The following is a 17,646-nucleotide window of genomic DNA, read 5'->3' as shown; positions in this document are numbered from 1 at the left end:
CATACCGCAGCCTCCCAAAACACACATACGCACTCACCGCACTCATACATGTCGCTCGCACGGGAGGCCGTCCTTAAATGACCTTAGATGTTAATAGGACGTTAAACAAAATAAACCAAACCAAACCAAACGCTCCCCCTCCTTAGCGCCTAGCTATTCCTATCTCAAGCTCTCCCTCTCCCTAACCCCTAACCCTCTCTCAACTGCTCTCCCTCCGTAACCCTAGCTATTACTATTTCAACCCTTCACCTCTATAGCCCCTAACTATTCCTATCTCAACCCACTCACCCACCCCACCCCAACCCACCCCTCCATAGCATTTAGCATTTCTCCCTCGATAAGCCCTTACTCCTTTATGGTTTCCTCTCTCGATAGTCCTTAGTCCTCCAGGGTTGACTCCCTCGATAGTCCTTAGTCCTCCAGGGTTCACTCGCTCGATAGCCCTTAGTCCTCCAGGGTTTACTCCCTCGATAGCCCTTAGTCCTCCGAGTTTCGTCCCTCGATAGCCCTTACTCCTCCTGGGTTCACTCCCTCGGTAGCCCTTACTCCTCTTGGGTTCACTCCCTCGATAGCCCTTAGTCCTTCGTGGTTTTCTCCCTCGATAGCCCTTACTTCTCCAGGGTTGACTTCCTCGGTAGCCCTTAGTCCTCCAAGGTTCACTCCCTCGATAGCCCTTAGTCCTCCAGGGTTGACTTCCTCGATAGCCCTTAGTCCTCCAAGGTTCACTCCCTCGATAGCCCGTAGTCCTCCAGGGTTGACTCCCTCGATAGCCCTTAGTCCTTCGTGGTTTTCTCCCTCGATAGCCCTTAGTCCTACAGGGTTTACGCCCTCGATAGCCCTTACTCCTCCAGGGTTGACTCCCTCGATAGCCCTTACTCCTCAAGGGTTGACTCCCTCGATAGCCCTTACTCCTCCAGGGTTGACTCCCTCGATAGCCCTTACTTCTCCAGGGTTGACTCCCTCGATAGCCCTTACTCCTCCAGGGTTGACTCCCTCGATAGCCGTTACTCCTCCAGGACTCACTCCCTCGATAGCCCTTACTCCTCCAGGATTCACTCCCTCAATAGCCCTTACTCCTCCAGGGTTTATTCCCTTGAAAGCCCTTACTCCTCCAGGACGCACTCCCCTCGATAGCCCTTGCTCCTTTAGAATTCTACATGTACTTCCTCAAATTATTCCGCGACTGTTGTCCGTGGTCCGTCTGTCCGTCAACAATCCTGATCGCTAATTCTTGAAAAGAACTTGAAGGATATTCCTCAAACTTTATTTGTAGGTTCCCCTTCGTCCCTAGTTGTGCCCATTCAATTTAGATTTTTGATCAGAAAAACAAAATGCCCAACAAAGTACTAAAGGGATCTTTATCAAACTTAACATGCAGATTCCACTTGTTCGTGTTATCAAGAGGAAAAGCGAAAGAATGGAAAAGTAGAGAGAATATCAATCTGATATAGAAGCAATGAGAATAATTCAATGGTGGGTGCCAAGATCCCTCTAGGATATCTTGCTGATATAACATCGTTGTAGTTATAGGCTATATAAACAGAGACTAATAATAGAAATATAGTTTTATACATGTATTATTACATCAATTGTAAATGATTTTTTCAATCAATTTACGGACAAAAATAAGTGTCCGATGTCTGTACAAGGTAGGTGTTATTTGTAGCTATATGGATTATATTTTTATAAAATTTCATTGTGACTCCCTGTCCTAATAGCTGGATTGCATACATTGAAAATAATTGATAAATATTCTTTTTTTTTTTTTTTTAATTTGAAAAGGTTTTTATCTAAAGATAATACTCGGTTTTAGAGCAAAATTTGTGATATGCGAATGAAATCTTTATTTCATTATATATTGAGGATATTGAATGGTTTCCTGTTTAATATACTAAGTAACATATATTTATTTCACGAGTATGACAGAATATCGTTATTTTCACGACTGCTTCGCACGAGTGAAAAATATCAAAATATTCGGTCATACTCGTGAAACATATGTTATATTTAACAGGAAACAATTCAATTTTCTTTTAATTGCATTTCATAAACTTAAAAACTAAATTAAAAACATCGAAAGAGTAATGGTGGATTAGTGCGGGAATCAGTAATGACGTCATCTCTTTGTGACGTTACTCCACATCAACTTGACGGCGATATTTTGAAAGGACTGATCAACGCAATTAAAGCATTTTCTGCTGTTATCGGAGAATATACATTGTATGTGAATAACGTCAAGTGAGTATTTTGTCAAAAACTAGTCTGAAAATTTCAGAAATACTGCAAAAATGTTTTATCTATCTCCACTTCGATTGCAAAAATCGGCAAGGACCTGAGACTTATTATACTTAACTTACATACAGAACTCTGATTCAAAGAAGTGAATACAAAGCAAAGCTTATATTTTCACTAAATCTTATAAATTTCTATATTTCACTGGCAAAAAATGCAAAAGAAAAACAACCTTTATTGTATACTTAGTATTCTAACACGATTCGTTTGCAACGCGTGTTTTGATTGGTTGCGGACCAACTTCTAATCTGCGATAGAACCATGACCTATCGTGTTTAGCCACGCCCCGTTTCTAATCAAAACAATATGGCGTCAAGTTCGACTCGTAGCGAAATTCAACACTCTGCACCATTTATGATTGATGACCCGTGATATCGGAATCGAAAGTGAAGAAATCGATTAGAATGAATTAACTAAATAAATTTAACAAAAATCGTTAGCATCATTCTTACCGTCATTTATTGATTGAAACGTTCATTTCGTCCGTGTGAAAGCATCTAAGGTCAAGTAAAATCCTAAATGAAATGGTACAAGTGCACACAGCTTCACATAACGGTTGAGCCTGTAGAAACACATCAACTCTGCCTTTGTTAAAATGCACATGTCGTTAAGCATACTGCGTAAATCCAAATATGTCTTTAAATCTTCTGAAACAGGACTTTCACAACAATCCAAATACACCGCTTCGTAAACATACAGACCGAGCTCTCGCCAGTATGGGCGTGGCCAATTGACCGACTTTGATAGCTTCTCTCTGATTGGTCAATCCACCACAGTATGACGCGTCACTAACGGAGGTCACATCACAGAGTACTTAACAGCGTACTTGTAGCGCTGTAAACCAATGTTTGTAAATATATGCGATAGTAAACGTGTTAGAATGGGGATAGTACGTTGTTTTGAGTGGCTGAACATGAAATTTGGTTTAAACTCTCGACCTATCGGTCTCGAGTTCAAACCAAATTTCATGTTCTAATCGCCAGTATAGCCACTCAGAACAACTTACTATCCCCTAAATTGATACAGGTTTTTTGTATATACATTATGGCGCCAAATCGCCCGACCCGTTGTACCTCTAACCACGTATTGGCCCTCTTTGTGGAACCCCTCTAGACTTTGTGCCTCATCATACTATTCGAGTCTCTCGGGGTTTGACGTTGCTCCTGTGTTGCCATTCAAACCAGGAAATTTTTTAGACATTATTGATTGTACTGCGTTTATAATATCAGAACAAATCACTTCTTTATTGGAAATTTTAAGTTTATGGCTTTCATTTAAGTTATTTGCCCATGGGTTTTGCAGCGACTCTGTGTTATCAGCGACTATCCTCGCTAATATTATAGGTATCAGAATCTTCTTACTGAAATCTTAATTTCTTTTTGGAACACGTGGTGTCCTTTGTTTTACATGACTAAAGGTTTCCTTTTTAATAGATTGATTTGTAGGAGTTTTTATTTGTTGAATAGGAGTTTTTGATGGACCTAGTTTTTTCGTAGATTTTAAATATCTTTACTGTGCAACTGTAAACTTAATGTTAAATACATTTTTTGTCATTTTTTCACAAAGATAATCAAACAATCGCTCGTGACATTTTTAAAATTTCCTTTATGTACCAAAAATGCTAATGGAATTTTAGGTTTTTTTTTTCAAAAAGGATATATTGGAAAAGGACTGGTGTCACATAAAAATCCCTTAGATTAAAAGCTGTGTCATACCCTTAACACATTGTTACCGAGCTATCGTCTAAATCTAACAATTGGTTAAAAACCTCAAAATTTTCTGGTAAACCAAGAATAGTTCCTAAGTCAGGATACACTTTAATCTCGTGGACAAAACCATCCAAGTGATGAGCAAGTAAATCCGTTTTATAGATTTCATTCCTGGTAACAGTCATCGACCAGTGTAAGCTAATTTAAAGATTAATCATTTTCATCAAGGTGTGAACGAGCCGCCCGTTACCTGGTCATGGCGACCGGTGTACAGTGTAGGCATATTTGTTGTTTTAGTATAAGACGTAGTGTGGTATCGGCTTGGACGTACTCGTAAAATGGCGTCCGTGAATAGACCATTTGCCGGTTCCCGATGTGTTAGGATTTAGAGTGATCTCCCTTGAAACAAAAAAGAGTTCCACCGGACAAAAAGTTGACGTTCGATACATAAACGTATAGCCTACTATGCACTATGCCCGACGAAAATGGGCTTACTAGAAATATCCGTGTGCCAGTTTTTTCTGGTGACAAGGGGCGTCACGGTCACAAGGTATAGCCTAATAAGGAGATGCTTAGGGAAATTGTCAAAGTTGTTGCAACACTAAATATACCCGTATTCTTGAGGACATGAAGCGAAAAATTAGCTTCGGGTTAAATATTGCAGGTGTTAATCCTTTTGATCTAAAAGGGTATACTAAAGACTTTACAAACATCCCCAATTTTGGTTTGATCGATATTTTCAATTATATGAAATGTAACAAGTCGGAATACGACGAGAGAAAAAAATAAAGCCTACAAATCTTTCGAAGACTAGGCTTTTTTTACGACTGACATGTTCATATTTTAGAGTTTAACCCCGTTTCAGAAAAAAATTCAGTTTGCTGATTTAGAGTGCTCAGAGGTTAAGCCGACCCAAAGAGATCAAACATATTTTTAAAAAACAATGTAATAACCTAAGGTTTGTCGTGGACAAGAAAGCCGGCTGTGTGATTACAGGACACTGTGAATGTATTGGAGGGCGAAAATCAGTTTAAATAACCATGGCGAGTAGCGTAGATTGATATGGTCTGTTGATTTCAGTTTTTTCATTGTTAATGTAATTTGTAAACATAGAAATTGAACAATATTGTACAACAATTATGTCTTCATCGTTATGTGCAACACTGTTCTCATTCTCTCTGATGTAGTAACATGGTTCTCAAGATTTTCCTTTGACCTAAAAGAGTGCTACAACTGTAAGGTTTTCAGTTGCAGTACATACACGGCTGTTTCAAACCGTACTGCAGCTGAAAAACAGTTGTTGGAACACTTTCAGTCTCCGTCCACTGTAGAATAGCGACATAAAATGTGTAAGCTAGAACGGGAAGTATTAAGATATCAAAAGAGACAAATAAAATAGCTTGAAGCGCAATTTTAATTTTTTCAAATACCAGTATAGAAAATAGAAACAGATACATATACGTGTACATATATGTACCAACACGATTTCCTTGGAACTGAAGCAAATGTCTCGAAGATGGGCCCATTTCCTCATTTTACTTGTCAAGTTAAAATATTTGACACTGTACTTTCCTACAATAAAAAAAATACACACAGGGACATGTCACGATTGCGAGTTCGAAACCTACGTGGGGCAGTTGCCAGATACTGACCGTATGCCAGTGGGTTTTTTCTCTGGGTATTCCGGCTTTCCTTCCCCTCCAAACCGGGCACGTCCTTAAATGGCACTGGCTGTTAATAAGACGTTAAACCAAACCTAAACGTCACGATTGAATGTCTTATGATAAATTTTGCTATTTACACATTATGACTAACCTATATCTAGCCCGAGTTTCCTCTGGCCCTGACACCAGACATGGTATCAGGGCCAGAGGAAATTCGGGCTAAACTAGCTATTTCCTGTGACCGCGCCCCTGTGGTTTCCATGTTAATCAGAGAAATGTAAATAAAAATGGGAACAAGAGATCTGTTTTTGTTTGCAAATACAAGTATAGTTAAATGCTATGACGTTAATTAGATGCCTGGAGTATGCTTGTATATGTAGGTTTACAACATCTACAGGCAGAACGGTTCTTCAGCAACATTTAATGTTTATTTTAACAAAGTGACACCTGTTATTTGTGGTTACATCGGTCAAAGGCTTCCCGAACACATATCAGTAATTCTGTAGAAGATCCCGGCTCTCCGCGAAAGAAAACTAGTCATTGACATCTATTCTTATAACAGACATATGTTGAACACTTCGGAAGTCACAGTTTCCCTATATATATATATATGGTTGTAAGTTTTTGTTTAGTTTAAACACATTTTATTGCCAATTACAGCAAAAGGATTGAGCACAAGTTACAAGAATATTATAAACGACCGTTCCTAATGATATTATTACACGTATGTATACATCATAAGATGGCTATAGAAATTTATAAGTATGTACAGCATTATTAGATGAGAAAAGCGGAAAGAGTGAGAGTGAAGGAGGGAGAGATCATGGTATTAAATGGACAATGGAAAAATAATAGATGCATGATAGTTACAATGTAAAAACATCTTAACACAAGTTGAACATTATCTCAGTAGTACACAAACTAACATACACACACATTTATGGTACATTTGACTCGTATATTATCATTATATTAGTGGTACGTCAGATCTGAGAGATATTTTCCAACAAGGACAGTACAAGTGATACACTAGTACCACTCCTTTGTGCAAAAAAACCCCTCTCTCTCTTAATTTTTTTTTTTAATTAGCGCTCCTATGCACCCCCCAGAAACACTCCCATAATCGTCATCATTGACAAGGCGAGTTTAAAATAAGAAGAACTAATGAATGATTTTATTTTCCCGCGTAATAAAAAATAAAAAGCGTGGAGCACTTGCCAGTCTCAATTAGATGTACAAATTATTTTTGTATTGGTACACACGACATTCTGATTGGACGCCCATGCTTTCCGGATTGACCATGCACGTGCACGTCACCTGTCCGATTTAATGTAGGCGGGACCATGTTACAACACATTTGAAGTATTTTTTAAAGTACTACAACTGGGGTATCTGAAATGGAATCGCGGGTGGAGCCAAACTTGTGACTGATGTCACGCACGTTCGTTCTGCACCCACGATTCCATTTCAGATACCCCAGTTATTTTTTTGTAGTACCTTTAAAAATACTTCAAAGTTTGTTAGATGCACAACTGAAAATGCAAGTGTATTGCAGAAATATATGTTTCATAATCTGAAAAAAACACCGACACTTTTGATTGCACAAATTGAAATCTGGTCCCAGTTGATTGAAAAATTCAGCACGTCGTGTTAATCAAATATAACGAGACACAACAAAAATAACAACAATACATGTAAAAGGTTTGTTTTTCTTTTCTTTCAATGTGAAACAAATTATCAATGTAAAATTTACATGAGCTGTCATTTCTTCCCATTCTGGATTTATTCTGGAGATCTTCAGTTGAGAACTCATGCAAATGGTCCATAGTGACATCAGTCTGAACTCCTATCTGAATCCGGCTGTGAATATTAGCTGATGATGCTGTTTGTTTGGGTTATACGACATTTAGATGTATAACGCTAGACTAATAATATTATGTGTGTTTGTGTAAAATACTGAATGACCTGTATAGTGGTAAGTCAGAAGAGTTAGGAGTTCCCACTGTTTAATCCACTAAATAATTTGTCGACGGATCCTTTCAGAACAAATGACTGCAGGTATTTTATTTTAAGATTCTATTTCTATCCTTATATTCGTGTAGAAGCGAAAATATGCGCTGGACTAAAGCCTTGTTTCAGTTAACCGCTTCGTTTTGTTTGTCCGGTTGTTCCGGTCGCCGCTTAGGTGATTGAAAAACAATCGCTTACATCATTGAGAACCGGCAAATCATCTATTTCACATAGGTTCATTCCGGCCACCACTTTTGCACCGATTTTTTAATGAATATTAATAAAAAAATATATCAGCTTGAAGCCTATAAAATTATCTTATCTAGAGTGTTTCCCGAACAGAAATCGGTTAAGTAATAAAGGAGTTATGGACTAAGAAAGATGGAAATTTACATGTAACTTTATTTTATCAATTTTTTATACCACCTCGAACATGTACAGTTGTTGCGGCAGTAGCGGATCACTTTGCATACAATCGCTGCCCAAATAGTATCAAACAGTTTATACCATGTGAAAGAGTTCAAAATTCTCCGTTTGTTGGTGGTTCCCGAACAAAAATCTGTTCAGTATCATTTGAGATATGGGTATTTATTATAACGAAAACAGTTGTAAATATTGACATTTTTATTTCATATGGGCTCACTTTTACATCTAATTTTTAATACTGTTAAATATAACTTATATCATTTTAAAGCTGATAAATCAATCCTTTTTCTGCTGGTTTCCGAACGAAATCCATTCGGTAATAATGGAGATATGACCTAATAAATACAAAATATTATGAAAAATATCTTCACGCCTGAGTGCATTCCGGGTTTTGTACTCGCCCTTAAAGGCTCACACAACTAAATCAGCCAATCAGCTTGTGTTTCACGTAAACCAAGTCCCCGAGGAGAATGTGTTTCTTAGGTTTGAAGCTGTTTTCCTGAGTAATTGATATATGAAATGGGTACTTTCTATATACGAGAATAAAGTGTAGGGTCTTGAGGTTTGGAAAATCAAAAATATACACTCCTACTGAAAATAGAATGGCGTAGGATTCGAGGTGTAAAGAGGCGGGAATTCCCCAGGTAGGGGTTCCCCAGTGTACTGTTAATGTCGGGGTTACTGTCTTCCAAGTACCCGTGTGCTCTTATATGCCATTAAACCTATACAATAACGGCATTTATCCGATAGAAAAATCTTCAAACTTTAATTTGATATAAATTCCACATCATTTGAACTTCAAACGAACGAATAAAGGGATTGGGTCACTAGTAATAACATATAGTAAATTATTTAGTTGTGTGAGTCCTTTAAAAGCTTTCTAAAGATCCTGATTTTATAATAGGTGCCGCTAGTTTCCACTTTCGCTCGAGAGTATATAAAAGGCGGCGGTCGAAGCTAGTTATGGTGCACTTCTTCGTCAGACACGGACGCGACAAGGCCGGACATGGGGGTAATAAGGCTTCCCTATAGCAAAGTATTGTACTGTGTAGTTTATAACTTACGGTAGAGTACGGAGGTAGAGGCATCTGAGTAAGGCTCCCTTTCTCCGTGGGGACTCCAGTAAGTCTATGTGATCGGTACATCAAATAAGTTTTAAGCTGATTAATATCAGTAGCCTTGGGTCTACTCGTGGTTTATAAGAACGTGTCTGAGAGCACAGAGTTGAACATACATGCATAACGTTATGTATAGGCTAGGAAGTGCTCAGTAAGAAGTGAGTACTCAGTGAGTGCTCGGTATTTTGAGTGCTCGGTAGCAGTGAGTACTCGGTGAAGTGAGCGCTCGGTAACAGTGAGCACTCAGTCGAAGTGAGTGCTCACTCGGTCAATGAGTGTTGCAACTCTTTTACCCTTATAGTGATTATAGTTTTATAATGTGATATTACCCTGAATAAACCCCAGATAGGGAAGATTTGTTTTTTAATTTCTTGTCATCAAAGTCCATAATTGATAACATTTCGTTTTCATGTTTCAGGATTCGATATATAATTCTTGTTTATGTGAAGTTTTGATTATCAAATAATGTCGGTTAATATTTTCACGATAAAATAGCATTTAAATAGATATTGCATAAATCCGTTGAAGCTAACAACAATGCTAACCAATATTATTTAATGGACTCAAATTCTGTCCATTAGCCGCCGATTCTGTCCGATCCTGTTAAAGAGTTTTTTTGTCTTGCACGACCCAGTACGTCTCCATCTTTTGTATGTAGAAAATGTCAATACTTTGTTTAAATTATGTTATAATATTCTAAAGAATCCAATTTGCAATATTAACAAATAACTAACATCATTAAAAGGGTCCGATTCTTCCCGATCCTGCCCGATTCGATCCTGTCCATTTCTGCCCGATCCTGCTAGGCCTATGCCGCGATCCTGTAAATCGTCCAGCCCGGAGTTCAGAGTTATCCGTCTGCTGATCGAAGCATGATCGTTTGCGACAGATTATTGTCTCATTAACTGTCAAATGATGTTTCTGTTTCACAATCAGATGATAAAGACATCGATGTGACTTAAAAGAAACATCGCGAAATTAAATGTAGTTTTGAGAGAAACGAAAGCGGAAGTAATAAAAAATGGAAATCCCGATGATCTAGTCGAAGGTGGAGACAGCGCAATGAAACCAGTCTTTGCCTGAGAATTGCAAAAGTTTGAGAAGGGTCAAACCAAAGGTCAAGATAATATAACACCAGGTAATTATTTTATGTCGTAAGCTTTGTTTTAACGATGTTATAAAAGTACACGGCTAGTTTATAATGTCTGTCCATGATATATTCTGAGGCCAGTGAGGGGGCGGTATGATTACGGCTCGACTTTTTACTCAAATACACTCAAATATACTCAAATACACTCAACACTTTCACAGATTTGGATGAATCTACAATATTTGTAGATCAATATTTCACACCTGGGGAGATGATTGACACGCCTGTGTAACTTACACTAATTGACCAGTGTATTGAAAGATTCCCCCTAAGGCTATAAATTCGAATAGGTGATATCAAACTCAAAATGGGAATAAATAGTAAAACGGCGCCCCATAATAAATTAACCAACGGTCCAGGTAATGAAAGGGTGTCACATCGGGTCATTCCCACTCAGCCAACATGTTGTTTTTGCTATATAAACATTACCTGAGTTTACTTGTAGAAAATGTAGGTATAGTCTGTCTCAGTATACATGGGACTCAAAAGTGACTAACAAGCGAAGAAAATGTTTAAGAATACCTTTAAAAGTAAAATAAAATATACATTCATATAAACGTATTAATAACAGAATACATATAGTGATAATTGTATTACCTATATTGATAATGATATTACACAACACTTGAAAAATGAAATAATGGAAAAAATCTTTCATTATTAAAAATGCACCATATAGATTCTACATGCAGGTACCAATGATATACAGTGTACCTTCAATTATGTTTTCTTGTTTTTCCCCTTTTAATAAGATATGATTACTATGTTATAATAAGCATCTAATTCTTACTAAATGAGTTATTGTTTCAAAAAAATAAAGGTGCATTTTGTTATAATCACATAAAGATTTAACTGCACAAACTACAATGATATGTAGTCAAGACTGTTTATCAGATTATGCGTACATAACCAATAAAAAACAATAAATTATCATGTCCTCAAAATTAGAATAAACAGTACACACCTTGGTCCAAACCAAAAGTTCATAAGATAAGATAGAAAGAGATGTAATTATTAAAAATTGTAGTGAAAACGATCTGAAAATGAAACATTTACAATCTTTTATTGATTCATTAAGCTTACACAGATTCGACGACTGTTTGCAAGTAATGGGAAATGGCAGTCAATTTTTAAAACATTCAGTACATGTTAATACAGTTATTTTAGCATATAGCGGTTTAGATTATTTTTGAAATGCCAAAAAACTTGTAAGAATTAATTTTGGAAAGATGTTCTTCGATGAAGTTGGTGTGTATTTTCCAAGAAGACAGAATGTTCTGAAAATAACAATGCACTAAAAAACCTATTTGGTATAATAATTTAGTAACAATAGAAAATAAGAGCATTTTTTATATAGATTGGTATAGAAAAGGATTTATATAGAAAAATGCAAAGTCAAAGAAAATAGCAATGGTAGATTTTACAGCTATACAGAATTAATAGAGAAATTCAATATTCATACTAATACTAACTTTCTCACTTATCAAAGTGTCACAAGTGCTATAGAAAAAGAATTTTTCCAAAGAAGATATCTCCACTGAATTCATAAAACTAAAATTATCTTGCTCCTCTATTCTGTTTGAAAAAAAACCTTAAGTTGGCAGGTATGTATTAGTAATACATACCTGCCAACTTAAGTTTTTTTTTCAAACATAATAGAGGAGCAAGATAATTGTATAACTGTCTGTTTAAAAATAATATAGCATCTTCTGGAAAAAGGAAATAGGAAGCATTGTTTGATTTTGATGAAAATACATATATAACACAAGATGCCAGGAAAAGAGTCTGTCTTTATCAGCTTTGAAAAATTACATCAAAGAAACATACCACACTCTAAGATATTGCAACCAGAAAAGGGGGAATCATCTTAACATCTTTAATAAGGACTGGAAAAAATGGGAAAGAATACCGGTCTCTACAAAAATTATAAAAATGTTTAGAGGTTTCATTCTATTTTTGGAATTTCATATTTTATATGAAAATATACATTTGAAGAGTGTGTATCCTATACTCAACTTAGGCTTGAGAAAATGCTGACCTGCTTTAGATTTCACAGGAAGGACTATAAAGTATTCATTTTAGCAGTTATAATCACAGTTATCTGTGCTAATGGAAATATAAATACAGTATACTATAAAACACACGTTAGCTTTTACCTTCCCACAAACAGCAAGAATTATTGTCAAAGATCTACATTGTCCTTCCCCTTTTGATCCAAATGACCTTGACCTCTCACCCAGAGTGACCTAGCTTTGTCGTGGTCAGGAGTCGGTCAATAAGTATGAAAGTTAAGGAACTATTGTGGATGGACAGACAAACAAACCGCGAGTGTTAACTATAGGGCACCTGTATGGACCTGATTAAGAAAAACCATGTCATTCAGGACTCCATAGGTCACAGAACACATTATATGAAGTCATAATTAATTGCCTTTACATGGCTCAAAGATGGCTCAGACCAAAGTTGGGCAAAAACCTATCACTAATTTGAAACAGAAGAAGGAAATTTGCCCATTAGATTTGAAGAAAATTAAAATCTAAATAGTTTACAGAGGATAATTGGGCTGCAATATGCCATAAAAATAGATGAGACTGGACAAATGTTTTCGTTCGTTCTAAAAAAAAATCTACATAATCAGCACTTTTTATTAATGGCAGAGAAAATAATAAATTACATCTGAAATCAGCATGTCATGTGTTTGATATATAGTATTCAGTAAAAGAACACATGCACAAAATAGTGCATCAAACACAGTCATTAGTACATGTATAGTGACGCTTGGACAAAGACGATCGGAAACTTTTCCTTTAATCCATGATAATTCTGTTTACTGCTGAAGGTGACTATAACCTGACAAAAAGTCTGATATTTCCTCAACTAAAAAATTATTTGTGCGCGAGTAAACATTCTTTGTATACATGGCATTTTATGGTTTATGTATAGAAATCTAGAGTATTTTAATTGAGTAACAATAATACATGTAATTTGATATATTTAGTAGAAAGATACAGACAGACTAACATTCTTAAAAATAATAACAATAATCAAATATATTTGTAGGAAAGAGTCAGGCCTTAAAACCATTAAATAAAACCAGACTGATGTTTTCAGTAGGTATGATAGGTTGTATAGGAAAAGGAGTTACCTCCCTTGCAAAGTTGTTGGTTTGGTTTTGGTTTTTTATCAGGCCTTATGTCGTAATATTTACACATTAATGATCACATTACATACATATTGATGTTATAGAAGTGTATTTTATTAGTATTTGAGTATTTTTTTGTGTATTTGAGTGTATTTGCATGAGTATATATTTGAGTATATTTGAGTAAAAAGTCAAGCCCGTTATGATTACATCGTTTTAAGTGTTTGTTTTACATTTATTTGTATTTGGTCCTGGTGAACAGAATTGTCCCCTCAAACAGTTTTTGTCATGCAACCTGGCAATGGTCAAGACAATGCTGTGATTAAAAAGAAGTATTGGGAAATTAATCGTAATTGTACCAAAAACGAAAGAGGAAGTAAAAAGATTGAAATTACAATGACGTAGCACGGTTAATGGGTAAATGTTATCTAACAGAGAAAACAGCCGAGGTGGCACGGACAAGCCAGTCGAGCTTGTCATCGGAGCAGTGAATCTTTCCCAAGAATGTCATAACAATTAGAAGCGTTACCACCAAGTGTTACTTTAACGTAAAGTAATTATCTGATATGGTGTTAGACTCATTGTAACAATGTATTGTACTTTACCGCTTTGTGCACCTAATGTGTAATATCACTCCAAAGTGACTAATTATGTTTACAGGACTGACATGGCCTCAGACCACACTTATACTTCTGGGTCGTTATACTTAACATTCAAACTCAGTCACATTGCTTGGTGTCAGTACATGCTTTGCTCTCTTTGATACTCTGAGGTAGACTTTCACAACAGTGTACCCCAAGGGGACCATTGACCACTTGAATTCAAGTCGTATCGGTACCAAGTTGTTTCGGTACTCGGTTGTTTCGGTACTTGCAGAAGTCGTTTCGGAACTTACAAGAGTAGTTTCGGTACCTGAATATAAGCCAATAATGAACGTCTTAAGACCATGTTTTGACGATTGTTGTGCTATATTTACCAAGTATCCTAACTGAACAAAGGGAGAAAACTCTAACAGTCAAACAGAATAAACATCCCCGAGATAGACTATGTATGTAATATGAATGACTCTATTTATTCCGTTCGGGTTAAACAGAATTGCTTCATTGTCCCTATTATCATCATCTTAAATCCGTCCACTATACATGTAATTACCGGATTACTTCTAAATAAGTGACCCCCAAATGTGTCCATGTATTTATATCTTTAAAAACTTTCAGAATGAAAAAAGCTATACAGGCTGAGATATCAAATAAAAAGTTATTCACTAATGTATACAAAAATCTTTTTTAAATCTTGAAATTTCCAGTTTTCCTTAAAGTGTACCCTGAACGAAAAATTATATTTAAATATATATGTTATTGGTATTGATTAATAAACATGAATGCAGAAAACCGCATCAAAATCGGCCGTCCCACTACCGAGTAATTGCGAGTTTTCTCGAAAACACCCCTGAAGCCCAAAGACGAATACCTCGTTTTGATGACCTCTGACCTGTGACGTCACAGGTTGAACATGATCGGAGCCGCCTTATAGGAAATATATAAAAACACACGTGAACACGTGCCTGTAATTAATGCGAATAAGACAACAAAAATGAAAGTGCTGAATAAACTCTCTTAGTTATACTTGTGAATTAGTTAATAACAAATGCTACCGAAACCAGGGACATATAATTTTCTTTTTAAATGGGCCATATATAACATGTAGCATCTCACTAATTATCCCCCGCGAAACGCGTTTGCGGGGGATTTAAATTGGGCTCCATCCATCCGTCCGTCCGAGATTCTTTTCCAGGCTTTAACTCCATAACCGTTCAATGCAGCTTCTTGAAACTTTCTGTATATATCAGACTAGTGCCTTAGTTGTGCCTTTTGCTATTGCGGACCTTCCATTTTCAGTATTTTTTTTGTCACCATGGAAACTTAGTAAAAAATACCAAATTACTGTTTCCTTTCATTTCCGGGCTATAACTCAAAAACTTTTCTACGCAGCTCCTTGAAAATTTCTGTATATATCAGACTAGTGCCCTAGTTGTGCCTTTTGCTATTTCGGACCTTCCATTTTCCATATTTTTTCTTTCACCATGGAAACTTAGTCAAAAATACCAAATTACTGTTTCTGGACTATAACTCTGAAACCGTTCAACGCAGCTCCTTGAAACTTTCTGTATATATCAGACTAGTGCCCTAGTTGTGCCTTTTGCTATTGCGGACCTTCCATTTTCCATATTTTTTCTGTCACCATGGAAACTTAGTCAAAAATACCAAATTACTGTTTCCTTTCATTTCCGGGCTATTACTCAAAAACTGTTCTACGCAGCTCTTTGAAAATTTCTGTATATTTCAGACTAGTGCCTTAGTTGTGCCTTTTGCTATTGCAGACCTTCCATTTTCAGTATTTTTTCTGTCACCATGGAAACTTAGTAAAAAATACCAAATTACTGTTTTCTTTCATTTCCGGGCTATTACTCAAAAACTGTTCTACGCAGCTCTTTGAAAATTTGTGTATATATCAGACTAGTGCCCTAGTTGTGCCTTTTGCTATTTCGGACCTTTCATTTTCAGTATTTTTTCTTTCACCTTGGAAACTTAGTCAAAAATACCAAATTACTGTTTCCTTTAGTTTCCGGGCTATAACTCAAAAACCATTTGACGCAGCTCCTTGAAAATTTTTGTATATATCGGACTAGTGCCCTAGTTGTGCCTTTTGCTATTGCGGACCTTCCATTTTCCATATTTTTTCTGTCACCATGGAAACTTAGTCAAAAATACCAAATTACTGTTTCTGGACTATAACTCTGAAACCGTTCAACGCAGCTCTTTGAAAATTTGTGTATATATCAGACTAGTGCCCTAGTTGTGCCTTTTGCTATTGCAGACCTTTCATTTTCAGTATTTTTTCTGTCACCATGGAAACTTAGTCAAAAATACCAAATTACTGTTTCCTTTAGTTTCCGGGCTATAACTCAAAAACCATTTGACGCAGCTCCTTGAAACTTTCTGTATATATCAGACTAGTGCCTTAGTTGTGCCTTTTGCTATTGCAGACCTTCCATTTTCAGTATTTTCCTGTCACCATGGAAACTTAGTAAAAAATACCAAATTACTGTTTCCTTTGGTCCCTCGCTATAACTCAAAAACCATTTGACGCAGCTCCTTGAAACTTTTTTTTTTTTTTTTTGTGTTCTCAGCTAAATTTAATAACTCACAACCAAAGATAATATCAAGCTTAGCATTTGTATTTGCAGAATTTGTTATAAAAAAACCTTTCATTTTACTAGGGTTAAAACTTACTAGCCACTGATTTGCCCAGGAATTACGTGATCATAAGTCTTGATTTAATTCAGTTTCAATTTCAACACATAAAGGGGATGATCAAATAATAGATGTATCATTGACTAAGACACGAGATGAAGAACGTAAAATTTTAGAGATATCATTGATGTATATGAAGTATAGGGCCGAGAATAAAGCCCTGAGGCACTCATGCCTGAATGTAACCAATGGAAGAAAGCTAATCAGCAATGAAATCTCTCTATCCAGAAAATTCTGTAAGATTTTTTTTTTTTATTTTTTTTTTTTGAGATGGTAAATTTTATTTCGAAAAAAAATGTAATATACAAAACATATTCGGATAAGATAACCTAAATTGTCAACTTTTTGTTTTCCCGTATTTTAAAAACGAGAATTCAAACAGCAAAAACCAGTGTCGACCTTCCTTGAAACTTTCTGTATATATCAGACTAGTGCCCTAAATGTAGTTGTGCCTTTTGCTATTGCGGACCTTCCATTTTTAGTATTTTTTCTGTCACCATGGAAACTTAGTCAAAAATACCAAATTACTGTTTCCTTTGTTCCCGGGCTATAACTCCAAAACAGTTCAACGAGGCTGCTTGAAACTTTCTGAATATATCAGACTAGTTGTGCCTTTTGCTATTGCGGACCTTCCATTCTCGGTATTTTTTCTGTTACCATGGAGACTTAATCAAAAATACCAAATTATTGTTTCCTTAATAATTGTTACGTTGAGCTTGATATATACATGTATTTGGGTTTTCATACCAACTGCGGGGCGCGGGGGATAATGCCAAGCTTTGCGGCTCCTTGTTTTCTCTCATAACGAGCCATATACAACA

General features: G+C 36.2%; 1 protein-coding gene across 1 annotated transcript; it reads right to left on the bottom strand.

Moving 5' to 3' along the window:
- Positions 1-477: 477 nt before the first annotated feature.
- LOC117320821 lies at positions 478-3,335 on the bottom strand. Its single transcript, XM_033875307.1, has 2 exons — positions 3,299-3,335; positions 478-812 (listed from the first exon to the last, which is right to left on the bottom strand). Exons 1-2 carry the CDS (start codon positions 3,333-3,335, stop codon positions 478-480), a joined length of 372 nt encoding a protein of 123 aa, XP_033731198.1.
- Between the last annotated feature and the right edge of the window lie 14,311 nt (positions 3,336-17,646).

The sequence above is a fragment of the Pecten maximus genome, unplaced genomic scaffold (genome assembly GCF_902652985.1).
Source record: "Pecten maximus unplaced genomic scaffold, xPecMax1.1, whole genome shotgun sequence".
NCBI classification, from domain to species: Eukaryota; Metazoa; Mollusca; class Bivalvia; order Pectinida; family Pectinidae; genus Pecten; species Pecten maximus.
The sequence above is the reverse complement of the archived record's forward strand: the minus strand, read 5'-3'. Positions and strand labels throughout refer to the sequence as shown.